General features: G+C 41.2%; 2 protein-coding genes across 3 annotated transcripts in view; both read right to left on the bottom strand.

Annotated features, from left to right (window-relative positions):
• LOC131984635 (phosphatidylinositol 4-kinase beta-like) overlaps positions 1-11,382 on the bottom strand; it is a 30,610-nt gene extending 19,228 nt beyond the window's left edge. For both annotated transcript variants that reach the window (XM_059349532.1, XM_059349533.1), the window contains exons 1-4: positions 11,076-11,382; positions 4,723-5,200; positions 2,551-3,107; positions 1,662-2,111 (exon numbers count right to left, since the gene is read on the bottom strand). In XM_059349532.1, coding sequence (XP_059205515.1) covers positions 1,662-2,111; positions 2,551-3,107; positions 4,723-5,185 — 1,470 coding nt within the window. In that variant the 5' untranslated portion in view covers positions 5,186-5,200; positions 11,076-11,382. The remainder of the gene's footprint in view (positions 1-1,661; positions 2,112-2,550; positions 3,108-4,722; positions 5,201-11,075) is intronic.
• Positions 11,383-23,834: 12,452 nt separating this feature from the next.
• rfx5 (regulatory factor X, 5) overlaps positions 23,835-27,470 on the bottom strand; it is a 9,263-nt gene continuing 5,627 nt past the window's right edge. Inside the window, exons 8-11 of the mRNA XM_059349183.1 lie at positions 26,671-26,869; positions 25,891-25,973; positions 25,693-25,815; positions 23,835-25,611 (exon numbers count right to left, since the gene is read on the bottom strand). Coding sequence (XP_059205166.1) covers positions 24,394-25,611; positions 25,693-25,815; positions 25,891-25,973; positions 26,671-26,869 — 1,623 coding nt within the window. The 3' untranslated portion in view covers positions 23,835-24,393. The remainder of the gene's footprint in view (positions 25,612-25,692; positions 25,816-25,890; positions 25,974-26,670; positions 26,870-27,470) is intronic.

Genomic DNA, 27,470 nt, shown 5'->3' with positions numbered 1-27,470 from the left:
TGAACGTTTGGTAGTTTTATTGTTCCGGAGAGATTCGACTGATGAAACTAGACGAGTTGAGTTTGTGTTGAGGAGAAACCCAACGTGGCTCTCGGCCAATCAGGTCGCTCTCTGCCTCTGGCTGCCGGCCAATGGAGAGGCTCGCTCTGCACGTGACGCGACCCGGCCAGGAATGTGAAAACAGAAAACACACCGAGGAAAACAAGAGACTGAACCGAGTTTCTGTTCCAGACAGAAAATCATCTCAGTCGGCTTCTACAAACACAACAAGAAGGAAATAAAATAAACACCCCGAGGACCAAAACAACAACAACCAGAGTCTCTAAACCCGAAACACCCCGAGGACCAAAACATCAACAACCAGAGTCTCTAAACCCGAAACACCCCGAGGACCAAAACATCAACAACCAGAGTCTCTAAACCCGAAACACCCCGAGGGACCAGAAACCTGACATTATTAAAAACAATCCTCACACATTCACCAGAAAAAAACCCTCAAATTTACAGGACAAAATCGTAAATTTACTTGAAAAAAACCCAGAAATTTACAAGAAAAAAACCCTCAAATTCATTAAAAAAATTACAAATTTAAGAGAAATAAAAATCCTAAATTTCTGAGAAAAAAAACTCAAATTCATGGAAAAAACCCCACAAATTTACGAGAAATGAAAAATATCACAAATTAGCGAGACATAAAAATCCTAAATTTCCGAGAAAAAAACACAAATTTACGAGAAAATAGATACAAAATGACTCTGTTCATTCCCATGAAAGCTTCTCAGTGGGGCATTATACCAAAAAAAGTTCAACGACTAATAAATTAACGTTAATGTTTGAACAAGCGTCGTCCGTCGTCTGAAACGTTAATAAAGTTAATTTAACACGATTATTTGTGTCTGAAAAGTGTTTTATATCTTTGTTTTCTTTATTCGTTTGTTTGTTTTATGTGTAATGTTTGTAATGGAGTATTTTTTGCAGAGTGTCGAGTTTGAAATTCTCGTATAGTGACAACTCCAGTTGGAGGCGGGGCTCTGTTCATTCCTATGAAAGCTGCTCAATGTAGCTTGAAGTTCTTCTTCTGTGAATAAACAGTTTTAATCTTTGGGCATTTTATACTAAAATATTTTTATGGTTAAACACAGTTTTGTTTTTAAAATGTTATTAGATTAACTTTACTTTTTAAAATAATTATATGTATATATATATATATTTTTCTTTTTAAATAATTATTTTATTGCCAGGTTTCTGAAAATAAATAATAGTTTTGTTGAACAAAAAAGAAATGATATATATATATATTTATTTATTTATAATAACCAATAATTGTATAAATAGTTAATATATAATAGCCAATAATTAACCAATAAACAATGCCCATAGTTATATTATTATCAGTCACAAAATATCCAAAGTATCACCTTAAATAACAATAATAACAATACAAATAATAATAATTATAATAACTATAATAATAATAATAATAAGAATTATAATTATAATGAAATAAGAAGAATGACAATAATAAAAATAATAATAATGATAATAATATTAAAAATAATACTCGTCTGTTCACTTTGTGGTTTGATGAAAACACTGATACCATAATAAATAAATAAATAAATAAATAAATAAATAAATAAATAGTAAATAAAGCTCCTCACCTCCTCGTGGACCGCCTCCACCTTGGGGTTACTTCCTGTCCTGCGGAGGCCGGCGCCGGGTCCGCTGCTCGCCGTGGTGGCGTCCGACTTGGACCTCTGGTGGGTCCGCCTGGACGGGGACACCAGCGCCTCGGCCTCGCCGGGGGCGGGGCCTGTGCCGGGGGCGGGGCCTGAGCCGGGGGCGGGGCAGGACGGCTCGGCGGTGGTGCTGTTGTGCCTCCGGTGGCAGCGGCGGTGGGACGGCGAGGACGCCGGGCTGTCGGAGGCGGGCGGCGCCCGCTGGGCGTCCGGCGGCGGCGGCGAGGGTTTGAGCTCGTCGGACAGGATGAGTTTCCGGAGTTTGGTGCCGCGGGAGTGGCGCTGCGTGGAGATGTGCATGTCGGAGGAGTAGGCGCCCAGAAGCCACGCCGTCAGCAGGGAGAAGGTGATCCCGCCACGACAACGGTGGATCTGACACACACACACGTTAAAATACACCGATAACTTAAAAAAATCACAGATTTACCAGAAAAGAAAACAAATTTACAAGTAAAATCCAAAATTTACGAGAAAAAAAATCTCAAATTGTCATGAAAGAACCCTCAATTTTAATTTAATCCCTCAAATTTATGAGAAAAATCACAAATTTACGAGACAAAAAACTAAAATTAAATCAAAATAAAAAAAACCCTCAAATTTATGAGGAAAAAAAAAAGACAAAATTCCGAGAAAAAAAATCACAAAATTACGAAAAAAATCCTAAATCGACGAGAAAAAAAAAATCTCAAATTTTCATGTAAAAAACCTCAAATTAACCAGAATAAGTCATATTTACGAGAGGACGGGGTAAAAGGACTGCCCCAGTGTTGGAGGCGGGCCCTGTTCATTCCTATGAAAGCTGGCGACTCACCAGGTAGGGCCGGATGGCGTCGCCCACCTCCGTGTCCATGTGGACGTACATGTTGAGCAGCTGCGGCAGGTAGAAGTCGACCTCGTTGTCGGGGAAACTGAAGAGGCGGTTCCCGATGTACGCCTGCACGCCGGGCTCCTTCGACTTGTACAGGTAGGAGATCGCCATGGAGACGTCGAACAGCTTCGACTCGAACAGACGCAGCAGCCACGACTGTTTGGACGCCGCCGAGGACGCCGCCAGCAGCGAGGACTCGGGGCGGACTGAAGGGGGCGGGGCTCGCTGGGAGGCTCCGCCTTCTTTCTCTGCATCCTTCCCAGAGCTCCGCCCCTCCACCTCCTCCTCCTCCTCCTCTTCTTCTTTGATGGAGCTGGTCTCCGGGCTGATGTGCCACTGTGGACCGGAGCACTCTGAGTCCGTGTACTGTTGTTGTTGTTGTTGTTGTTGATCGTCCTGTTGTTGTTTGTTTTCCAGGTGTTGTTGTTCCTCCCTGTTCTGCAGCTGGACCTTCAGCAGAACCTCCTGACACGCCTTCAGAGCCACTTCAGGGTCGATCACTGCAGGACGGAAACACCCAGAGGGAAAAAAAATCTCAACTTTACGAGAAATAAAAATCACAAATTTACAAGAAAAGAAAACATATTTACGAGAAAAGTCCAAAATTTACGAGAGAAACCCCCCTCAAATTTTCATGAAAAAACAACCAAATTTACGAGAAAAAACACAAATTTCTGAGGAAAAAAATCACAACTTTACGAGAAATAAAAATCACAACTTTACGAGAAAAGAAAACACATTTAGGAGTACAATTCTAAATTCACGAGAAAAAAATCTCAAATTTTCATGAAAAAAAAAAAACCTACTCAAATTTACTTTTAAATTCCCACCTCAAACTAATGAAAACCAAACAAATTTATGAGAAAAAAAATCACAAATTTACGAGAAAAATCTTAAATTTACAAGAATTCACGGAGAGGTCAGGAGAAGAAACTACTTCAGTTCTTGGGTCATAATACGATTTTATCCCGATACTTGAGTCATTTTGGTCATTTCAACTTTTTGGGGGTAATTTTGACTTTAGGTAATTTTTGACTTTTTTTGGTAATTTCAATTTTTTCCTGATAATTCTACGTTTTTTTTAACGGAGACGAACTGTTTTTCTCACGGTAAAACTTTCGATTAAATGTATAAATATTTTTAAGAAGGAATAAATAAATCTGGAGTTTTCCACCTCAAGGCGTTAACACCTCCGGGCGCTAACACCTGCAGGCGTTAAAACCTCCAGGCGTTAACACCTCCAGGCGCTAACACCTCCAGGCGCTAACACCTCCAGGCGCTAACACCCCCAGGCGTTAACACCTCCAGGCGCTAACACCTCCAGGCGTTAACACCTCCTGGCGCTAACACCTGCAGGCGTTAAAACCTCCGGGCGCTAACACCTCCGGGCGCTAACACCTGCAGGCGTTAAAACCTCCAGGCGTTAACACCTCCAGGCGCTAACACCTCCAGGCGTTAACACCTCCAGGCGCTAACACCTCCAGGCGCTAACACCTCCGGGCGTTAACACCTCCGGGCGCTAACACCTGCAGGCGTTAAAACCTCCGGGCGCTAACACCTCCGGGCGCTAACACCTGCAGGCGTTAAAACCTCCAGGCGTTAAAACCTCCAGGCGCTAACACCTCCAGGCGCTAACACCTCCAGGCGTTAACACCTCCGGGCGTTAACACCTCCGGGCGCTAACACCTGCAGGCGTTAAAACCTCCGGGCGCTAACACCTCCGGGCGCTAACACCTGCAGGCGTTAAAACCTACGGGCGCGAACACCTCCGGGCGCTAACGCCTCCAGGCGCTAACGCCTCCAGGCGCTAACACCTCCAGGCGTTAAAACCTCCAGGCGCTAACACCTCCAGGCGCTAAAACCTCCAGGCGCTAACACCTCCAGGCGCTAAAACCTCCAGGCCTTAACACCTCCAGGCGCTAAAACCTCCAGGCGTTAACACCTCCAGGCGCTAACACCTGCAGGCGTTAAAACCTCCAGGCGCTAACACCTCCAGGCGTTAACACCTCCAGGCGCTAACACCTCCGGGCGCTAACACCTCCGGGCGTTAACACCTCCGGGCGCTAACACCTCCAGGCGCTAACACCTCCGAGCGCTAACACCTCCGGGCGCTACCTTGGTCGACGCCCAGGTCCATCTCCATGGCGTCCTCTGAGATGACGTCCAGCGGCGGGCTCGGTCCTCGCGGCGTGCCGCTGCTGCCGATGCCCTCGCTGCTGCTGCCGAGGCTGCCGGTGCTGCCGATGCTGCCGCTGGGGGAGGAGCTACGGGGGCTGGCGCTGGGCGAGGACGGCTGCTCGCCGCTGGAGGGCGGGGGCAGGGGCAGCTGGGGGCGGGGCTGGTGGTGATGATGATGATGATGATGATGATGATGGTGGTGGTTCGGGCAGTCGGAGGAGCTCTCAGAACAAGAGGAGGAGGAGGAAGAAGAGGAGGAGGAGGAGGCGCTGGAGGGGGAGGAGGGGCAGGAGAAGGTGGTGGGGGAGGAGGAGGCAGGGGGCGGGGCCGCGGCGGAGTGGGAGGGGCTTAGGTGGAGCGGCCGCAGGGCCGGGGACAGGGAGACCTCGGCGTCCGCCATGACGGAGAAAAACACCTGAAGAAGAGAAATCATTCATTTAACACGTCAGCAGGTTGGATTTATGACAGAAATCAGAAAACAGATGTTCATTTTTATTATTTTATGTGAATGAAATGGAATTTATTTCACAACTGTCACAAAAAACAACAAAATGACTAAAAAATTACCTAAAAAAAAGGACGTACAATAAATGACCAAAAAAGTAGTAAAATGACTAAAAAAATTACCAAAAATAGCTTAAAAAGGGAAAAAAAATCCAATAAAAATGACAAAAAGACCATAAACCAGTTTTCTCCAGCCTCTCCTGTCCTCTCCTCTCTGCTCTGTGTAAACAGCCTCTCCTGTCCTCTCCCCTCAGCTCTGTGTAAACAGCCTCTCCTGTCCTCTCCTCTCTGCTCTGTGTAAACAGCCTCTCCTGTCCTCTCCCCTCTGCTCTGTGTAAACAGCCTCTCCTGTCCTCTCCCCTCAGCTCTGTGTAAACAGCCTCTCCTGTCCTCTCCTCTCTGCTCTGTGTAAACAGCCTCTCCTGTCCTCTCCTCTCAGCTCTGTGTAAACAGCCTCTCCTGTCCTCTCCTCTCAGCTCTGTGTAAACAGCCTCTCCTGTCCTCTCCTCTCTGCTCTGTGTAAACAGCCTCTCCTGTCCTCTCCTCTCTGCTCTGTGTAAACAGCCTCTCCTGTCCTCTCCTCTCTGCTCTGTGTAAACAGCCTCTCCTGTCCTCTCCTCTCTGCTCTGTGTAAACAGCCTCTCCTGTCCTCTCCTCTCTGCTCTGTGTAAACAGCCTCTCCTGTCCTCTCCTCTCTGCTCTGTGTAAACAGCCTCTCCTGTCCTCTCCTCTCAGCTCTGTGTAAACAGCCTCTCCTGTCCTCTCCTCTCTGCTCTGTGTAAACAGCCTCTCCTGTCCTCTCCTCTCTGCTCTGTGTAAACAGCCTCTCCTGTCCTCTCCTCTCAGCTCTGTGTAAACAGCCTCTCCTGTCCTCTCCTCTCAGCTCTGTGTAAACAGCCTCTCCTGTCCTCTCCTCTCTGCTCTGTGTAAACAGCCTCTCCTGTCCTCTCCTCTCTGCTCTGTGTAAACAGCCTCTCCTGTCCTCTCCTCTCTGCTCTGTGTAAACAGCCTCTGGTTTATTTTAAATGCCACATGGAGAATAAAGAGATTCTGACACTAATATCAACATTTAACACAAGTAACGGACACTTTAATAACTGATGATGCGTTCAAGGACCGTCGGAAAGTTCAAACTCTGACGTTAAATCTCCGTTTTTACAGTTTCTTTCTGTGGAAAACGCTGGAAGATACTTTACTAAATAAATTAGAGATGATAATAACAGGTAGTGGGCGACTGGTTGGTCCTTTAAAAATCTGATTTACAGCAAGAAAATCTGTAAACACCGTCTGTGTGTGTGTGTGTGTGTGTGTGTGTGTGTGTTATGTAACGTCTATGTGACGTCTTCCTGCTAATAAAACACTCTGGTGAGAGGAGGAGGAGGAGGAGGAGGAAGAGGAGGAGGAGGAGGAGGAGGAGGAGGAGGAGGAGGAGGAAGAGGAGGAGGAAGAGGAGGAGGAGGAGGAGGAGGAGGAGGAGGAGGAGGAGGAGGAGGAGGAGGATTTGCGATTTGTAAAACAATTTTTGGACTTGTAAACAAATTTGTGTATTTTAATTTAATTATTTTATTTTTGCATTCAAAAGGAAAAAATGTGATTTCTAAACTAGATTTTGTGATTTAAAAAAACAATATTGAACAAAAAATGTTGTATTCAAATAAAAAAAAATTGGATTTAAAAACAACATTTTCAGATTTAGCTTTCTCTCTCTGATAAAAGTTGGATTTTTGGTTTTTTTTTTTAAATAAATCATACAAAAACAACATTTTTTTTTTTTTACACACAAAAAAAAGTGAACCACAAAAACAAGGAGATGAAAGTGAAGTTTGTTTGAGTGAATCAAACACTTCCTGTCTGCACGACCACACTTTGGTTTCCAGAATAAAAGACACAAATACAGATTCTAATTAATCATTTCCCTCTGATCTGAATCGTCTCTCAAAGGGAAATGATTGTAATATTTTAACTTTCACACTAAGTGAAGCAGTAAAAAGTTAAACATCTTCCTCAGTTACTCCTCAGGATTTGTTTACATTCCAAAAAATAAATAAATAAATAAATAAAAACGAAGAGAAACGTTCCTCAAGAGAGAAAAACTGCAGCTCATAAATCTGATGACATCATCACAGCTGGGATGATGTCATCACTGCAGCACGTGTGTGTGTGTGTGTGTGGTGTGTGTGTGTGATGTGTTCCAGATGTGTGTGTGGGCGGAGGGCGACTGCTTTATATTTCTCGTGTCTTTACTGTCGACTTTTATTCACTAAATAAAGAAACTTTACAGGTTTTAAATCATTAAAACTAAATATAAACAATAATAAATTATTATTATTATTATTATTATGATAACAGCAGCTCCTCTCAGCTGATACTAACTGGTTAATAATTGATCAATAATCAGTCACAGGTCTCTGATGACGTGTCTGACCTTTGACCTGCTGACAATCAGCTGATCGGGGCAACGTGTCTGACCTTTGACCCGCTTCAGAAACACACAGAGAGGAAGTGATTATAGAGGAACTTTTATTCTGAAATCTGCCAAAGATGATGATAAAAATATCAGTTTTTAATATAAAATAATTTGCAATAAACTTCCCATCCATACTAATCATAATAAATAAAGATTTTCTGATAATATAAATAAATAAAAATAAAAAACAAGCTTCTGCAGGATGAAACAAAACAAATAAATAATAATAATATTAAATCAGAAATACACAAAGTGTGTCAGCATGACAGTCATGTACCATTTATAATATTATTATTATTATTATTATTATTATTATGTCAGAATAAAAAGCTCCACATGTTTAAAAAGGAAATAAACTATTCTATAAAGTATTTCTGTTTTTATTCTTTATACTGAATATAGTTTGTTGTAGTTTTAGCACTTTGAAAGAGTAAAAACATTTATTCACATTTTTAGAGCATTTTACTTTATAGATATTTATATTATTTATGTATTTTTGATTCAAATAAGTATTTTACGATTGATTTATTTTATTTTCTACCTTTCTGTCTCTCTGTGTGGACGTTTGTTTTATTTACTTGATCTTCTCTGGCAGGAGGAGAGAGGTGCATCATGGGAAATGTAGGCAGCAGCAAGACTCTTTTCTGGTGCATAATTAGCCATGCTGCTTTGTTTACCGTTTGTTTTTGTTTAATTGTTGTTTTTGTGAGTCAGACAGTATTACTGGAGTATTATACTAGTATTACTGGAGTATTATACCAATATTACTGCAGGTTTTATACTAGTATTACTGGAGTATTATACCAATATTACTGCAGGTTTTATACTAGTATTACTGGAGTTTTATACCAATATTACTGCAGGTTTTATACTAGTATTACTGGAGTTTTATACTAGTATTACTGGAGTTTTATACTAGTATTACTGGAGTTTTATACTAGTATTACTAGTATTACTGGAGTTTTATACTAGTATTACTGGAGTTTTATACTAGTATTACTGGAGTTTTATACTAGTATTACTGCAGGTTTTATACTAGTATTACTGGAGTTTTATACTAGTATTACTGAAGTTTTATACTGGTATTACTGCAGGTTTTATACTAGTATTACTAGTATTACTGGAGTTTTATACTAGTATTACTGGAGTTTTATACTAATATTACTGGAATTCTATACTAGTATTACTTCAGTATTTATACTAGTATTACTGGAGTATTATACTAATATTACTGCAGTATTTATACTAGTATTACTGGAGTATTATACTAGTATTACTGCAGTATTTATACTAGTATTACTGCAGGTTTTGTACTAGTATTACTGCAGGTTTTATACTAGTATTACCGGAGTATTCATACTAATATCACTGGAGTATTATACTAGTATTACTGCAGTATTTATACTAGTATTACTGGAGTATTTATACAAGTATTACTGGAGTTGTATACTAGTATTACTGGAGTTGTATACTAGTATTACTGCAGTATTTATACTAGTATTACTGGAGTATGATACTAGTATTACTGGAGTATAATACTAGTATTACTGGAGTATAATACTAGTGATACTGGAGTATTATACTAGTATTACTGCAGGTTTTGTACTAGTATTACTGGAGTATTATACTAGTATTACTGCAGTATTTATACTAGTATTACTGGAGTATTATACTAGTATTACTGCAGGTTTTGTACTAGTATTACTGCAGGTTTTTATACTAGTATTACTGGAGTATTTATACTAATATTACTGGAGTATTATACTAGTATTACTGGAGTATTATACTAGTATTACTGGAGTATTATACTAGTATTACTGCAGGTTTTTATACTAGTATTACTGCAGTATTTATACTAATATTACTGGAGTATTATACTAGTATTACTGGAGTATTATACTAGTATTACTGGAGTATTATACTAGTATTAGTGCAGTATTTATACTAGTATTACTAGTATTACTGGAGTATTTATACTAGTATTACTGGAGTATTATACTAGTATTACTGGAGTATTATACTAGTATTAGTGCAGTATTTATACTAGTATTACTAGTATTACTGGAGTATTTATACTAGTATTACTGGAGTATTATACTAGTATTACTGGAGTATTATACTAGTATTACTGCAGGTTTTATACTAGTATTAATGGAGTATGATACTAGTATTACTGGAGTATAATACTAGTGATACTGGAGTATTATACTAGTATTACTGCAGGTTTTATACTAGTATTAATGGAGTATGATACTAGTATTACTGGAGTATAATACTAGTGATACTGGAGTATTATACTAGTATTACTGCAGGTTTTGTACTAGTATTACTGGAGTATTATGCTAGTATTACTGCAGGTTTTATACTAGTATTACTGGAGTATTATACTAGTATTACTGCAGTATTTTATAAGTAACTTATAGGTTTTATACACAAACTGCAGGAGAAATATTGTTGAGATATAAAAACAAAATACTTGATCTTTAAAAAAACTCCTTTATGTTATTTATATTAAATATTATGGAAACTTTATTATTGTTATTATTATTATTATTATTATTATTATCATTATTATTACTGAACTAAACGTCTATTAAAAGAGATAGAATGTCAGAAAAACACAAAAAAATACTTAATGTATTAATAATTAATATTTTAATATAAACAATATGAGAGTTAATGAACTATTAAATATGTTTCAAGGAGGAGGAGGAGGAGGAGAAACAGGAGGAGAAACAGGAGGAGAAACAGGAGGAGGAGAAACAGGAGGAGAAACAGGAGGAGAGGAGGAGAAAGAAGAGAGGAGGAGAAACAGGAGGAGAAACAGGAGGAGAGGAGGAGAAACAGGAGGAGAAACAGGAGGAGAAACAGGAGGAGGAGAGGAGCAGAGCCGCTCCCTCCTCATGAGGCGGCCGGAGGAGGAGTGGTGGAGCCGGGCAGCAGGAGGCCTGGAGGCTCCGGGTCTCTCCTCCTCCTCCTCCTCCTCCTGTTTCTCCTCCTGTTTCTCCTCCTCCTCCTCCTGTTTCTCCTCCTCCTCCTCTCCTCCTCCTCCTTCTCCTCATCTCCTCCTGTTTCTCCTTCTCCTCCTCCTCTCCTCCTCCTCCTCTCCTCCTCCTTCTCCTCCTCTCCTCCTGTTTCTCCTCCTCCTCTCCTCCTCCTCCTCCTCCTCCTCCTCCTCTCCTCCTCCGGGGCGGCTAACGGCTAGCTTAGCTTAGCTCCAAACAACAACAACAAACAAAAAGAGAAGAAGAAAATAAAAAGAGAGAATAAAAGCAGGAGGAGGAGCAGGAGGAGCAGGAGGAGCAGCAGGAGGACCTACCGGGACCCGAGGAGGCTCCGACCCGCTCTCAGCCACCCGAGACTCGGCTACGATCCGGATCCGTCCCGGAGGCTTCCGGCCGGATCAACGGCTCCGATCCGGGTCCTACTCCGGATCCTAGTCCAGGTCCTAGTCCGGGTCCAGGTCCTAGTCCTAGTCCGGGTCCAGGTCCTGGTCCGGGTTTAGTCCGTCTGGTCCGGGTTCCGGCCTGGCTCGGCTCGGCTCGGATCGCCTTTAAAGCAGCAGTGACGCAACATCCGTCAAGACGCCGCAGTCCGCAACGACGACACGTCCGGTCCAGCCCTCCACAATAAAAGCATTATAAAACAATCTAAACAATAAAACTAAAGTATTTTTTTTAAACCGTTTTTTTCCAAAGGAAGAATTGTTTTATGTACTATAATTATTATTGATGCATGTATGTAAGCAGTGTTTTAATCGTGTAATATTTTAAATACAAAACATATATAAATTATGTTTAATTAAATAAAATGTCTAATCATTTTATTTTCATCATGTTTTTTATGTTAAATTAAAACTAAATTAAAATAAACTAAAAATACAAAATGTTCAATATTGACCTCTATTAAATATATACGTATTTATATTTATATATATATTATAACATGCGGTGAAGTAAAAGTATAAAGTTACATGATTTGGAAAATCTCAAGTCTGAACTCTGTGAGTCATAATGTTCAATCTTCAAGAAATAAATAATATAAATATAATTCTAACAGCACAGTAATAAAATAATATATCAACAAAAAAGTTTTTTAAATAAGTTTGTATTTATTAATGAGAACAAATGTCTTAATCAAAACACTCAACACTGCACTGCAAAAATATTAAAGATATATTAAAAATATTTAAAGTACTATTGCACATCAGAAAGCTATTTTTTTTTTTAATGCAAATCAAAATATTTGTTTGCAAATCCATGGCAAAATGTGTGAATTAGCAAAAAAAAAAACTGTCTTAATCATAAATGAATTTACCTACAATTAAACTTTCTATTTTTATTAGAAAGTGGAAACTTTTACACAATCCGATTTATTATATAATAAAGACACAATTTAATTATTCTGATGTTTAAATGATGTCACATTTGAAGTTTAAAGAGCACATTAAGAGCCGTTTACGACTCAAAACAAACATTTTAGGATTCGGGACAATGATTTAATAATAATAACAGCTTTATCCTTTTCTATGCTTTTATTGTGTAAGGGTTAATTAGTTTATAGAGTTGTATTTTAACACATTTCCATTTTTCTCCTCAATGTTCTGAATTATTTTAAACCTCACTGGTTCCACATTTTCCCAAATCTTTTACTTTGAAGGCGGCGCCGCGTCACTTCCGGGCTCGCTCCCGCTAACTTGACGCTGCAGCTGATTTTGGTTCTGTTTCCGTTTGGACCGGAACACCCCGGAGCTCTCATAGACCTCTATGGGCGCTCCGCCCACAGACTGTTTTTCCTGAGCTAATGACGTGACAACAGCACGAGTTCTGCTTTCTCTTTCAATATTATTATTATTATTATTATTATTAATAATAATAATAATAATAATAATACTGTCGTAAAAAAACCTAAACAAATAAAAATATATTTTTTTTAAAACAGGAAATTAATATTCATGACTTTACAGTATTTATTTTATTTTATAAACAACAGCTTTATTTACTTTCTTTGTTGTTTTATTTGAGCTTTATTGTTATTATTTTTATTAATTAATTTATATTTTATTTATTATGTTCTACGTTTTAGTCTGGAGTCTTTTTAAAAAAAAATTATTTATATATCTAATTATTTATTAAGTTTTACTTGTTTTATTCAGGTTTTTAATTGAGCTTTATAATTGTTTTTATTTTTATTCATTTTTTAAACTATAACAAAAATAATACATATTCATATAAATGTTATATAATTTAATATTATTATTAATGTATGCATTTTATTTTTAACTGAGATTTATTTAAAGTATGCATCTTATTGTTTTTTATATTTTACTTGTTTGATTCATGTCTTTGAGTTTTATAATTATTTTCATTTTATTTTTTTAAACTATAAGAAAAATAATAAATAATGCAAAACTCTTTTTATTACATTTGAGCTTTATTGTTATTATAATTATTATTTTTATTTATTTGTGTTCAACCTTTTAGTCTGGAGCCTTTTAATAGACTTTTTATTTATACATCTGTCTAATTATTTATTATATTTTACTTGTTTTATTCAGGTTTTTAATTGAGCTTCATAATTATTTTTATTATTTTTTTATTAATTATTTTTATGCCTCTAGTAGATTTATTTTGTGCAGTTTTTGTATTTTTTGACATTTTCTTTGTATGAAAATACACAAACTGATTTATTCTCTTTTTAATCATAAACTACATATTATTTCTATATATTCTCCTTTAATATTAATGAACATTATTTATATAATATAACAAATATATATTTTTAAATAAAGTAAATGAATATTCATGACTGTACAGTTATATTTATTTTATAAACAAACTTTTTATAACTAAATATTATTTCTTTATCTATTATATTTTGTTTTAGTCGAGCTTTGAAAAAGCTTTATTTTTATTTAATTTATTCATTATGTTCTACGCTTTAGTCTTTTAATAGACATATTTCATTTATATATCTGTCTAATTATTTTTTATATTTTACTTGTTTTATTCAGGTTTTTAATTTAGCTTTATAATCGTTTTTAATTTTATAAAAAAATGTTTTAAATAATACATTACTCTTTTTTATTGCATTTTATTGTTTAAATTTGGCTTTTAATTGAGCTTCATCTATTTCTAATGTGTCTGGTTTATCTTTATTTATAGATTTATTTATTTTGTGACATTTTATTTGTATGAAAATACACAAATAAACAGATTTATTCTTATTTTTAATAACTGACTCCATCATAATATTACGTCTGTATATCCTCCTATGTTATGACATGAACATGTGTGTTGTAATGAACATTATTTAGATAAATAAAGCTTTATGAGTGTGGTGGAGGTGAAGTTTAGAGCTGCGGCGCCTCCTGGTGGCTGAAGGAGGAACAACAACAACAGCAGAAAGCAGAAGAAGAGAAAGAAAGAAAGAAAGAAAGAAAGAAAGAAGGAGTTTGTGCCAGTGAACGTCTCGTCCTTTATTCCATCAGCGTAGGAAAATAGATTCACATTAATGTTTCTGGCTTCTGTCCTCCACCACTCGTCTGTTTCTCTTCACAACAAACAAACAAACAAACAAATAAAGCCAACAGGAGAACAGAAAGTAAAGGTGCATCTCACTGATTATTGACGCTTCAAACCAAAAGGGCAAAACGGGAGAAAATATGATTTTTTTCTTCTTTTTCGACTCTCCGAAACTTCAACATTTTAATTCAAGAGTAAAGTGCAAAACAAAAACACAAAGCCAGCTGATAAGAGGGAAGAAAACAAGTAATCAATATACAGAAAGAGACAGACGGTCACAGTGGAACCATGCAGGGAGCAACAGCAACAATAACAATAATAATAATAATAATAATAAAATCTGCACGTCAACAAGCTGTACAACTTTATGAAAGAGCAACGACACGAGAACAAAAAGCAACAAATCAACAAGAAGAAAAACTCGTTTTTAGTAAAAATGGGATAAAAAAACTAAAGTGAACGCGGCAGCACTGTTTGGTGTCAGAACCCGTCCAGGACTTCATTACCCAGAGTTCCTGAGGCAGCAGGAGGTCAGGACACTTCGCTTCCAGACTTCACACCTGGATCAGTTCTCTGGTTATTAAAACCCGTTTCAGGTCTGACAGGAAACAGAACCACCATCAGACCAGCCTTCGTCCTCCAACCACGCCGCGCCGACCCACCGGAACAACCGGAACCACCGGAACAACCGGACCGGATCAAACGGACCGGACCGCTCGGACCAGACGGACCGACCCGCCTGGACCGGACCGACTGGACTGCCCGGACCGGACCAAACGGACCGGACCGCCACAGACGCCTCGTCATCAACACTTCACCGCCGCTTCACCGTCACTACAACCGCCAGAAGTCTCACATTCTGACATGGAACTTTACAACAAAGTTGCTGGATTTCGTCAGTCAGCAGGTTTGTGATTCCTGGTTCGGTTACTTTTGTGTTTTTATCATGTAAACAGAGAGAAAACTGCCAACACTTGCAATCAAAAGTGTTTCACTGCTGATTAAATTAGTTTGTGATGAAAAACGAGGTCCAAAAGTTTTGTTAATCCAGATGTTTTTATGGTGAACACAAAAGTTTTAGTTTTGGTTGCTATTCCAAAACTTTTGTCTACAAGTAGAAAACTTTTCCTTTTGTTTGCAAACTCACAACTTTTTGGTTTCAAATCTAAAACTTTTCCTTTGAATTCAAACATTTTGTTCGCAATCCAAAAGCTTCCCTTTTGAACACAAAATGTTGGTTTTAAATCTAAAAAGTTTTTCTTTCAATCCAAAAGTTATGCTTGAACCAAAAGTTTTCCTTTTTTTTAACACAAAATATTTGGTTCAAACCACAAATTGTCCTTTGACTCCAAAAGTTTTGCAGAGGAACAAACTTCTTACTTGAAACTGAATATTTATTGATTACAGTGTTGATGTTTTCTCTCACATCTGTTTGTTTTTATTTTTCTAGATTGGAAGTTTTCCTGTTTGGTTTCATAATAAAGACACAAAGGAAACCTGGAACAAGCTGATTAAAAACGTTTAAAATAAACGGTTTAGTTGAAATAAACCTTTGAGTCTTCTGGTTGAACTGAAAGTGAAACTTCGACCCTTAAAGCTGCTGCAGCGTCACTTTAACTTCTATAAATCATGTTCATGTAAAATAAAAAGATCAGAGTTTAAAGTGACGACGCAGCGCCAACGGATCCGGCACAGGAAGTGACATCAGAGGACGCTGTGGCGCCGAGTTCTGATCCTTGTAGGTCGTCGCGCCGCTACCCGAATCCCGATCCTTTAATCTTTGATTATCTGACCCGTTTCTGGTATTTTTTTGAGCGACACGGCTCCACAGTGAAAGATTCCTACAAACCGCCTCCAACTTCAACCAGCGCAGGTTCAAACTGGGCCGAACTGGACTTCTCCTGGACCACTGACTGGTTCTGGAACATTTCAAACTCCTTTTAGACCTGGACTCTCGCGGTCTGGTCCTGTCAGCCCAGGAGGTTCGGCCAAACCGGGTCTCATGTCTCTGACTTCCCATGAAACTCTGAGTCCTTTTGGATCTGAACCAGACTGGATCTCCTCGGTATCGATCTTGACAAACCACAACTTCCAGACTTCTTCAGAACTCTTTTCTGGAGCTTTAACAGCCGGTCCAGTCCGCCCTGGAAGTGGGCCGAACCGGGTTTTATGTCCTCTCTGACGTCCCCTGAACCCTTATTTGTCTTTTTTTTGGATTCTGACTTCCAGGCTCCTTACAAATGTTCACAAAGATTCAGAAGAGAACTCCACCCGGCCCAGTCTTTCCAGTTTTAGGGCCAAACTGGGGCTGCTTGTGATGGTGGACTTCCTCTAGTTTCAAACTTATTTTAACTTTAACAGTTCGGCCGAACTTCCAGACTCACGAGTTTAACTCCACATGTGCAGTCAGGCCAGTAGTTGTCCAAAGATCCTTCTTCAACTTTCTCAGACTGAGAATCAGGATTCCTCCAAACATCTGGACGGTCCAGTAAAAGTCCAGACAGTCCGGTAAACTGGACCAAACCAGTTCCGTTCATGACTTCCTTCGAAACGTTCATCTAACTTCTTTTAGATGCAGATTTCTGCTGGAAAGTTTCTTTCCAAACTGTCAACCAGCATCCACAGGACTCATTGCATATCCAGTTGGTCCAGTTCCTGCTCTGAACTGGTTTCCCCAATCACTGACTTGCACTGAGCCGTTTCTTGAACTCCTTTTAGATCTCTATCACGTATTCATGCCCAGTTCGCCCAGTTTGCCCAGTTCAGCCCAGCAGAGGGAACTGCAGGTTTCACTCTGAACCTTTTACATCGACTCTACAACATACAAATCAAGACTCACAACAAGACGCGAAAAGCAGAATTTCACTTTGATTTCAGGGCTGAGACGCATCCCATCGGCATTCTGGGTCAATATGGAAGACCTGAACCCCAAGTCAAGACCAACAAGTCCAGAGTCAACACCAACAAGTCCAGAGTCAAGACCAACAAGTCAAGAGTCAAGACCAACAAGTCCAGAGTCAAGACCAACAAGTCCAGAGTCAACACCAACAAGTCCAGAGTCAAGACAAGTCCAGAGTCAAGACCAACAAGTCAAGAGTCAAGACCAACAAGTCCAGAGTCAAGACCAACAAGTCAAGACCAACAAGTCCAGAGTCAAGACCAACAAGTCCAGAGTCAAGACCAACAAGTTCAGGGTCAAGACCAACAAGTCCAGAGTCAAGACCTGCAAGTCCAGAGTCAAGACCAACAAGTCCAGAGTCAAGACCTGCAAGTCCAGAGTCAAGACCAACAAGTCCAGAGTCAAGACCAACAAGTCCAGAGTCAAGACCTGCAAGTCCAGAGTCAAGACCAACAAGTCCAGAGTCAGGACCAACAAGTCAAGACCAACAAGTTCAGGGTTAAGACCAACAAGTCCAGAGTCAATCTAAAACCAAGAACTCGTCATACAGAAACTTAAACTACCTTTCAAGTGAAAGAACTGACAACAAAGTAAACTCCCAACTTCAGTTCCACACCATGACTAACATGTTACAAGTCATCTCCCAAGTCAGGACCAGAAATTCTCCAACAAACCCAGCATGTTCCAAGTCAAAAGCAAGTCCCAAGTCAAGTTCAAACAAATTACTTGTCATTTCATCCAAATGCCCCCAAGATGACCTTTCCAATATCGGAATTAATGAAAGCCAACTCCCAAGTCAAGAACAAGCTCCTTACCAAGTCCCACCACGGCTTGAGTCAAGTCTAACACGTTCCAAGTCATGTACCAGGTCAAGAACAACTGGTCCCAAGTTAATCTCACACAAAGTGCTTACTGTATTTTCCCACACCTAAGATCCCCTGTCCACTGAGTGAATTAATAATATCAACTCCCAAGTCAAAAACAAGTCCCTTATCAAGTCCAACTAGTGCCAAGTCATGTCCCAGGTCAAGACCAACAGGTCCCGAGTCCAGACCAGCAAGTGCAAGTTCAAACAAAGCGCTTATTATCAACCAATAGCTACAAAGACCACCTTCCCAATGTCAGAATTAACAATAAAACAAGTCAAGAGCAAGTCTCTTATCAAGTCCCAAGTCAAGAGCAACAAGATTCCTGAGTCGAATCCTACACATCAAGGCCTATAAGTGCTTAGGTGTCATGTCCCAGGTCAAGATCCACTGGTCCCAATTATTATCGCCCATCAGCACCTAAGACCACCTTTCTACTGTCAGAATCAATAATTAAATCAACTCCCAAGTCAAGAAAAAGTCCCTTACTAGGTCCCAAGTCAAGACCAATCAATGCCAAGTCAAGGCAAACATGTCCTGAGTCTAGTCCCACAAGTGCCAAGTAATGTCCAAACAAGATGCTTGTCTTATCGTCCAGCAGCACCAAAGACCACCTTTCCAATGTCACAATTAATAATTAAATCAACTCCCAAGTCAAGAACAAAGTCCCTTATCAAGTCCAAAGTCAGGACCAACAAGTCCCCAGTCAAAGCAAACCAATCCTGGGTCAGGTCTTAAGTCAACACCAAAAAGTCCCAAATAAATCCCATGTCAAAAGATATCAAGTCCAAGTGAAGTCATGACTTGAGTTCAAGCCCTTTGACTCGAGTCCACACCCGCTCTAATTTAGACTTTTTATTTATTTTATTTTTTACAGAAGTGTTCCCTGTTGTCGCCCATCAAGTGAAATCTGCTTTAAACGTCTCGTTTAATCTCTCCGAGTCCCTCGAGTTACTGCGACTTTCATACAACAGAGTGTTTCTTCTTCTTCTTCTTCTCTAAACTCTCTGCGGAACAATTCAAACAAAGTTTTTTCTTCCGACCGATAAAAAATAAATCTGATGCCGAGTGCAAGCAGAAGGTCACAGAAATACTCGTATGTTTTCTCGATGCATATAACAATAAATTCTTAACATACAAGGACTTTTACTTTTGTTTTAACTTTTTTTTAACAGTGCAACTTTTCATTTGTTTCAGTTCTGTCTGAAGGAGCTGTGGCTCGGCGGTTAAAGGGAGACCGAGACGCTTTAGTCGATATATTTTTCCCACATATTGGCACTTCCCTTAAGTGATAAAAAAATGACATATTAGCATCATGAGTGCTTTTTAATAATCATGAGTGTGAGTCGTGCTGTGAACTCACTTCATGGCAAAGGACGAGTTCCTAGACTCACCGTCCCGTCATGCAACAGGTTTTAACAGTCAAGATTAGTTTTCGGCGTCCCTTTAAACTACCTGAAGCTCTCGTTAACAGGACGGAGGGAAACACACACACACACACACAGTCCCACCTGTATTCTCACCATAATGTGTGTTAGCATCAACACAAAATTATTTTTTTCTATACAAATGTGATCACAGGGTGGAAAACAGCGAGGGCCGACAGCGCCCTGCGGTTTGTAGCACCAACGATGAAGAAGAAGAAGACGCCTTCGCACGCGGCGAGAGGCAGTTTGGCAGAAGGTGAAAACACACGTCAGCAATGTGGCGTTACCATGACAACCAACGAAGAAGAAAAGGAGGAGATGGTTTGGACAGGTGTGGACCTGACGCGGACCCTCTCGAGGGTCCTGTGTGCAGTTTTTCCTCGGTCTGCGCCGCAAATATATAAAGAGAACTGATCCAGAGTTGGAGGCGGAGCTCTGTTCATTCATATGAAAGCTACTCAGTGGAGCACGAAGCCCAAAAAGTTCCCTTTCCGTGCTTAAAAAAAATCCCCGGATGGATCTTCTGCTTGTTCCCGTTGAGCGGCGCACTAAAGACTTCTACTTTCAGCTCAGAGATTTACTCTTTCAGCTCTTCTAGACTTTCCGGACCGAATGGATCAAACTCGGACAGTGAAACGAGTCGTTTGGCAGCTTGTGATTTACAGACTTTTCTTTACTGATGGAAGTCTGTGGAAAAAAGTCTTTCTGGAACTTGGAATTCCAACGTTTTGCCGATATGTTAAAGGCATAGTTCAAGAGTTCCTGAAACATGGCAGGGTTACAAACGACAATTACTCCACAAAACTACGTGGTCACCAAAAGGTCAAACATTCTACCACAAAACTATGACGAAACCAACTTCACTTGGCACTGTTGTGTTTCTTGAAGAAGCCAGTAAAAACAAAGAGCTGGTACATTTCGTTTTGTAGAGTGAAACCTTGTAGTTTGTGACCCTGCCAGGCTGCAGAACTTTCTATTCTACCATCAGACCCCGTATTTCATCCGTCTCAGCCATTTACTCTTTCGGCTCTTCTAGACTCTTCGGACCGAACGGATCAAACTCTGACAGTGAAACGAGTCGTTTGGCAGCTTGTGATTGGAAACTGGAATTCCAATGTTTTGGGATAGTTGAAGATTTTTGACAATAAGTTGTATGAAATACTCGCCAGCAGTGTTTCGGATGCAAAGCTTTTATCTTGTAAAGTTCCTGCAACACGGCAGGGTCACAAACAACAACACTATGAAGAAACCAACTTCATTTGGCACTGTTGTGTTTCTTGAAGAAAGAGCTGGTACACATAGTTTTATGGAGTGAAACCTTGTAGTTTGTGACGCTGCAAGGCTGCAGAACTTTCTATTCTACCATCAGAACCGGACAGAACTCCGAAACCACAGACGGCAGTAAGATAACAGCAAAGTATGTCATACAACTTCATGTCCAAAATCCAGAACTTAATTAATTAACTACTTTATCCCTTTTAATGGTTCTGCTTTTCTTAAGAATTATGAAAATGACAGAAAACAATCTGCAACTTTTCTGCTTTTCTGCAGTCATTTTAAAGCAAAAACACTCAGGACATTTGAAGACTTTAAGATACTTCTGAAGAAGTAATACTTAAATCTGTGACACTGTGGACTGGACGATAACTTTTAACTGTTTAACCCTTAACAGGGCACTCATTGAAATACTTGCAAATTCCAAATTTCAACCCTAGAGAATATTGGAGGATATTACATACTGCTAGAATTTGTAAAAAAAAACCCATACGGACCCGGGGGAAGGGGGTAATCTTAAAAAAAAAAGTAAATTTACGAGATTAAAGTGGCAAATCTATGAGAATTTATGAGATTTAAAGTGGTGAATCTGTGAGAAAAAAAGTAGCTTTTTCCCCATTTTTTCCTTGTAAATCTGCAATTTTTTTCGCGCAGATTTGCCACTTTAATCTAGTAAATTTGCAACTTTTTTCTCAAAACATCCATGTGGTTCTACGACCAAACAGAGAGGCACGGGGACCTCATTTAGATATCCACTGAAGTGACCACATATAGTTCTTTGCCCGATAAAGGGTGAAACTGTCTGCAGCCAAAGTCGGACTACAAACAAACGACCGTCGGGAATTTGAACTTCTCGTGCTGCCGACAGATTTGTCAGATTTGCGTGATTTGTGGAGAGAATAAAAGAGAAGCTCCAGGTTATTGATGGTAACGTCTCAGTGCTGTGTGTCGGCGGTGATCGAGGAGGTGGTTGTTAGTGCAAAGGGCGCATGGCGACACACAACCACAGCTACGCTACGCTAATCTAAGCTACAGAAGCTAACTCTCTGCAAACATCCCTCACTGATACATTTTCTTACTGCATGTTTTACTGCATGTCTGTCAGGCCGCTACCTTTGTGCTTTCTCTTTGTGCCTGAGTGGAAGGACGCGGGGTTCAACTTTGTGTCTTTATCAAACTTTTTTAAACAGTTTTGAGAGCAAAACTTCTCCACAGTGCAATCAGAAGCAGCGTCGTTGCAAGAAAAATACATTTGTGATTAAAAATGTCTTTTTAGGAATCAAAAACTTTGTTTCCAATACGAACATTTGGTTTGCAAACTCAAGTTTTTTGTTTGCAAATCCCAAATGAATGAGATGGATCTGCAAAGAAAACGTATTTGATTTTGCAATGACACATTTTTAATCACAAATGATTTACTCACAATAAAACATTTTTATGTTTCCAAACTCAAAAGTTTTCCTTGAATTTCAAAGTTTGTCTGCAAATCCAAAAGATTTTTTATTAGTTTTCAATGCAAAAGTTTATTTGGATATCCAAAAGTTTTGCAACAAATAAAAAAAACAAAGACTTTTGGAACTGCAAACAGCTTTGAGAGCAAAACTTCTCCACAGTGCAATCAAAAGCAGCAAGAAAAATACATTTGTGATTAAAAATGTCTTTTGTGAATCAAAAACTTTTGTTTCAAATACGAAAATTTTGTTTGCAAACTCAAGTTTTTGATTTTGCAATGACCAAACTCAAAAGTTTTCCTTGAATTTAAAAGTTCAAAAGAACATTTTGTCTGCAAATCCAGCAATTCTTTATGTTGAATGCTAAAGTTTTCTTTGGAAATCAAAAAGTTTTGCAACAAATTTCCAAACAAAACTTTTGGATCTGCAAACATTTTTAAAAAATTGCAATAAAACAATTTTAATCACATATTTTTAACGTGCAATAAAAGACTTTTGGTTGGTTTTGCCCTCCAGATGTTTTTATGCAAAAGTTTTGATTTGAAATCAAAGTTTTGTTTGTTTATCCAAAACTTTTGTCTGCAAGTAGAAAAGTTTTCCTTTAGAATCCAAAGCTTTTTTTCCCTTTTCACCACAAACTTTTAGGTTTCTTAAGTTCAGAAAGACTTTTGGATCTGCAAACAAAAGTTTTTTAATTGCAATAAAACCATTTTAATCACATATGTTTAACCTGCAATCACACACTTTTTGATTGCACAGCAGAGAGTTTTGCTCTGTCTGACGCTTGATAAAGACACTAAAGTAACTCAGTAATCAAAACCAGACTGTAACATCATATATAATCATATATTCTGATGACTCCCAGCCCTTCTGAAGAACTACAAACATGGCTGCCTTCCAGCACAGCCTGGCACCCGACATTAAAGCCTTTTATAATTCAATTTAAACATTTCTTTTTAAAAGTTAAACTCACTGAAATATAATGAAAGCCGAATGACAAACTTTCTGATATCGAACCTGGATGAATAAATAATTAGATTTTTTTATGTGAACGTGGCTCATTTTATACAATATTTCTGTAGTTAGTTACTGATCTCGTCCCTCCCCGTCACACACACACACACACACACACACACACACACACACACACACACAAGCAGATATCGACGACTAAACCAACAGAAACACAACAAAGCGAAGCTGTTTAGAACAGAGGAGCTCTGAGCTTCGTTTCACTTTCACTCCTCCACTTCTGACCAAACAGAACGTTTTTTAACGTCTTTCAGCTGCAGATTGTTTTTTCAAATCTGTGTTTTTGTCCGTTTCCACGAGGCGGCGTGGCGGTGAATGGAGGCGGCGCTCCGTTAAAGAGGTTTGTCTTTTAGCACAGAGAACCTTCATAAGGCTCTAAACCCGTAGTACCATCTGGATCTGATTCACTGAGTCTCCTCCTCTTCTTCCCTCCTTCCTTCCTTCCTTCCTTTATCCTTTTGTTTTTTATATATATATAAATCTGCTGATCGGAAGCAGCGGAAGCGACGACCAAACCTCAGAAAATGGAAAAGTCTTGAGATGAAGGAGGCGAGGAGGAGGAGGAGGAGGAGGAGGAGGAGGAGGAGGAGGAGGAGGAAGGAGGAGGAGGAAGGAGGGAAGAAGAGGTGTGGTTTCAGGCGTGGCGCCCTGAGGAGTCGATTTTCTGGTTCGAGCCACAGACAGACAGTCAGACAGACAGACAGACAGACAGACAGACAGACAGACAGACAGAGAGACAGACAGACAGTCAGACAGACAGACAGACAGACAGACAGACAGACAGACAGTCAGACAGACAGACAGACAGACAGACAGACAGACAGACAGACAGAGAGACAGACAGACAGTCAGACAGACAGACAGACAGACAGACAGACAGACAGACAGACAGACAGTCAGACAGACAGACAGTCAGACAGACAGACAGACAGTCAGACAGTCAGACATGCAGGTAAAGTCTGTTTACAAGTGCAATGAGAGCTGATGGAGGACAGCGTGTCGAGGTTTTGGCTTCATGTATCCTCCTCGACTGGCTCCCTGCTGGCACCAGTCTGGGATTTCCACCAATAAGCAAGAAGAGGGGGCGGGGCTTAGTCCAGGTGAGGTAAAAGCGGAGTGAGGGCTGATAGAAAAAGACCAGGAGGAGGAAGGAGCGACGGGAGCTAGTGTCCCTCTCTCTTTGAGGAGGTGCTGCCCTCCTCCTTCACATCCTCCTCCTCATGTTTCTCCGCCGTGGTGGAGGTGGAGGAGGAGGAGGAGGGGGGCGGAGCAGCAGCAGCAGGAGGAGAAGAGGAGGAGGTGGAAGGAAGCGGCGGGTTGTCGTGCAGCTCCACCGGCGTCAGAGTTATCTCCACCTCGCCGCGCTCCTCGTGCAGCGTGGGCAGAGGGAGGGGAGGCGGAGGAGGAGGAGGAAGTGCAGGAGGAGGAGGAGGAGGAGGAGGAGCAGCGTGGAGGTGAGCGGCGGGCGGAGGAGCAGCACTGTTGTTGTTGTTGTTGCTGGGCCTCGGAGCTTTCTGGATGACCTCGACCATCGGGGTGCGTCCCGACGGCGCCAGCTCCCAGCCGGGGTTCCCCGGGCTCTGGAACAGCAGCAGCGGGCGGCCGTGGCGGTCCGGCTCCCCGGCGCCGCCCGGCGTACACTGCACCACCACACCGCGGTGCTCCACCAGCCGGTGGTGACCCGCGGCGTCCGTCACCGCCGGCAGCTGGCTCAGAACCAGCCCCGGTGGGTCCTGGATCACCAGCTCCAGCACCGGCTGCAAGGACGAGGAGGCGGCGGAGGAAGCTTTCTGGATGACGCCGCCGGTCAGCGAGGTGATGATGGGCGGGTGGGAGGGCGGCGGCGGGAGCGGGGGCGGGGGCTTGGGGGAGAGAGCGGCGGGGGGAGGCGGCGGCAGGGCGTCCTCTGGCCGAGGTTTTCTCGGCCGTCCGCGTTTCCGTTTCACCGGAGGAACAGCCGAGCCGCCGGACGCCCCCGCAGCGCCGCCGCCACCTGGCGTCACTCCCTCCAGCGGGCGCTTGGTGGCGTTCCCTCGAGCCTTCTGGACCACGGAGGTCGGCGCCGCGGTGACGTGCGGCTGCTGAGGGGGCGGGAGCTGCTGCGGCGGCGGCGGGGCGACCTTCTCCCGCTCGTAGGACAGGCAGCCCTGAGGCAAGAGCACCAACTGCTGCTGTGGCACCGTTGCCATGGCGATGACCTTCACCGCGCTACCGCTGGCGGCGGCGGCCGCGGTGGGGCCTCCGGGTCCGGACGCCCCCCCGACCCCCGAGGCGTCTTTGGGAGCCAGCGAGGGCGGCGAGGAGCGGACGGAGAGCTGCGTCTTGTCGGGGATGGAGCTCCGCGGGAGGATTCTGGGTAACTGCTTCATGAAGGCTTCAACCTGCAGCGAGTTCATCACAGTCACACCAAGAAACAACTTCCTGTCTACATCTGTTCATGTGAAGAAGAGGCGTGAACGTACCGCGGGACGCAGCGAGGACGAGGAGGGAGGAGGAGGCGCAGCGTCCAGCGAGGACGGTTTGGACGTGGCGGCTGTTTTGTCTCCGGGCGTCTTCAGCGACGCCGACGACTCTCCCAGCTCCTTCTGCAGACAGACAGGAAGCAGTGAGTGACATCATCATCATCAGCGATCAATGACTGAACAGAAACACGTGATCACCTTCTGATCAGCAGATCCGTCGCTCTCCGGTTTGGAGATGACCGGCGTCTTCTTGATGACTTTGTGCGGTTTGGCCGGACCTCCTGCACGCACAGAATCATGTAAAACATGTTATTATTAATATTATGGTTTCCCTTTGAATAATGTTAATCAATATTTTCTCCACCTTAACGTGGTGGACAAGCAGAGGAAAATGGATGGATGGATACGGATATTCTACAGATTATTATTAAACATCAATTTATATTTTAATACAAGAGTAATAGCAAACATAGAGATAAACAGAAGAGAAAATAAGACGTTTCTTATTAAAAACTAGAAATAATTGGTTTCCTTTTTTTTCAAATAAACATTTTTATTTGAATTGCAAATGAAACGGATTTGGGTAAAACTGGGGGGAAAACAAGAAACTTTAGAAACAGAAGAAAAGAAACTAATAACTTAAAAAAGAATCTAAAAACAGAAACTCAAAAAATAAATAAAAACAGAAAAAAAGAGAACTAAAAAAGAGAATCTAAAAACAGAAAAAAAATAATTAAATTAAAAAATTGAATAAAAAAAAACAGAAAAAAGAAACTAAAATAACAAATAAAAACAGAAATAAAGAAAGAAAATAAATAAATAAATAAAAACAGACAAAAATACAATAAATAAAAATATTTAATTAAAAAAATAAATGAATAAATAAAAATAACAGAACTAAAATAAACTGTAAACCAGAAACAGAAACAGAAACCTTGTAACCAACAGAATAAGTGTAATAACGGCGGAACGGGCTACCTGCGAGCGCGGCGGACGCCACCAGCTCCGCCTGGCTGCTGCGCGGGTTGACGATGTGCTCCTGGATCAGGTAGCGAGCGATCTCCACCACCGTGTCGAACGAACGCTTCAGGATCTTCTGCGCCCAATCACAGATCAGCTCGCACGCCGCCTCTGTCACTTCCTGTTTGTACGTCTGGACGAGCTCGGTGAGCTCCGCCTGCAGACGAGGACCAGGGCAAAGAGTCACCAGGCTGAGGGCGGTGTATGTGTGTGATAGTGTGTGTGTTTAACAACAAAAAGTCAACAGCGCATTGCATCATTCTTTACAGGCAAAGTTGCAGCAATTAGCAGCCAATTCTCTGACCCAACTCCTAATACTGAGACATGTAGAAGTCCTACTTATTGCTCATAGGACCCTATACCAACAAACCTTCTTCAGTCCATTAGCCCAACCATCACGCCAGCTATCACACATGTGACTAACGCCTCACTGTCCTCCGGCACTTTTCCTGGCATGGACAGTTGTCTACTTTGCATTGCCTCTTAACAGGGGTCCCCCAGGGCTCAGTGCTGGGGTTCCCCACAGCTCAGTGCTGGGGTTCCCCAGGGCTCAGTGCTGGGGTTCCCCACGGCTTAGTGCTGGGGTCCCCCAGGGCTCAGTGCTGGGGTTCCCCAGGGCTCAGTGCTGGGGTTCCCCACGGCTTAGTGCTGGGGTCCCCCAGGGCTCAGTGCTGGGGTTTCCCAGGGCTCAGTGCTGGGACCCCTGCTATTCTCTATCTACACCACCTCTCTGGGTGAGGTTATCCGCTCACATGGCT

Source organism: Centropristis striata, chromosome 14 (assembly GCF_030273125.1).
Source record: "Centropristis striata isolate RG_2023a ecotype Rhode Island chromosome 14, C.striata_1.0, whole genome shotgun sequence".
In the NCBI taxonomy this organism is placed as follows: Eukaryota; Metazoa; Chordata; class Actinopteri; order Perciformes; family Serranidae; genus Centropristis; species Centropristis striata.
This window is presented reverse-complemented; position numbering and strand designations above follow the sequence as displayed.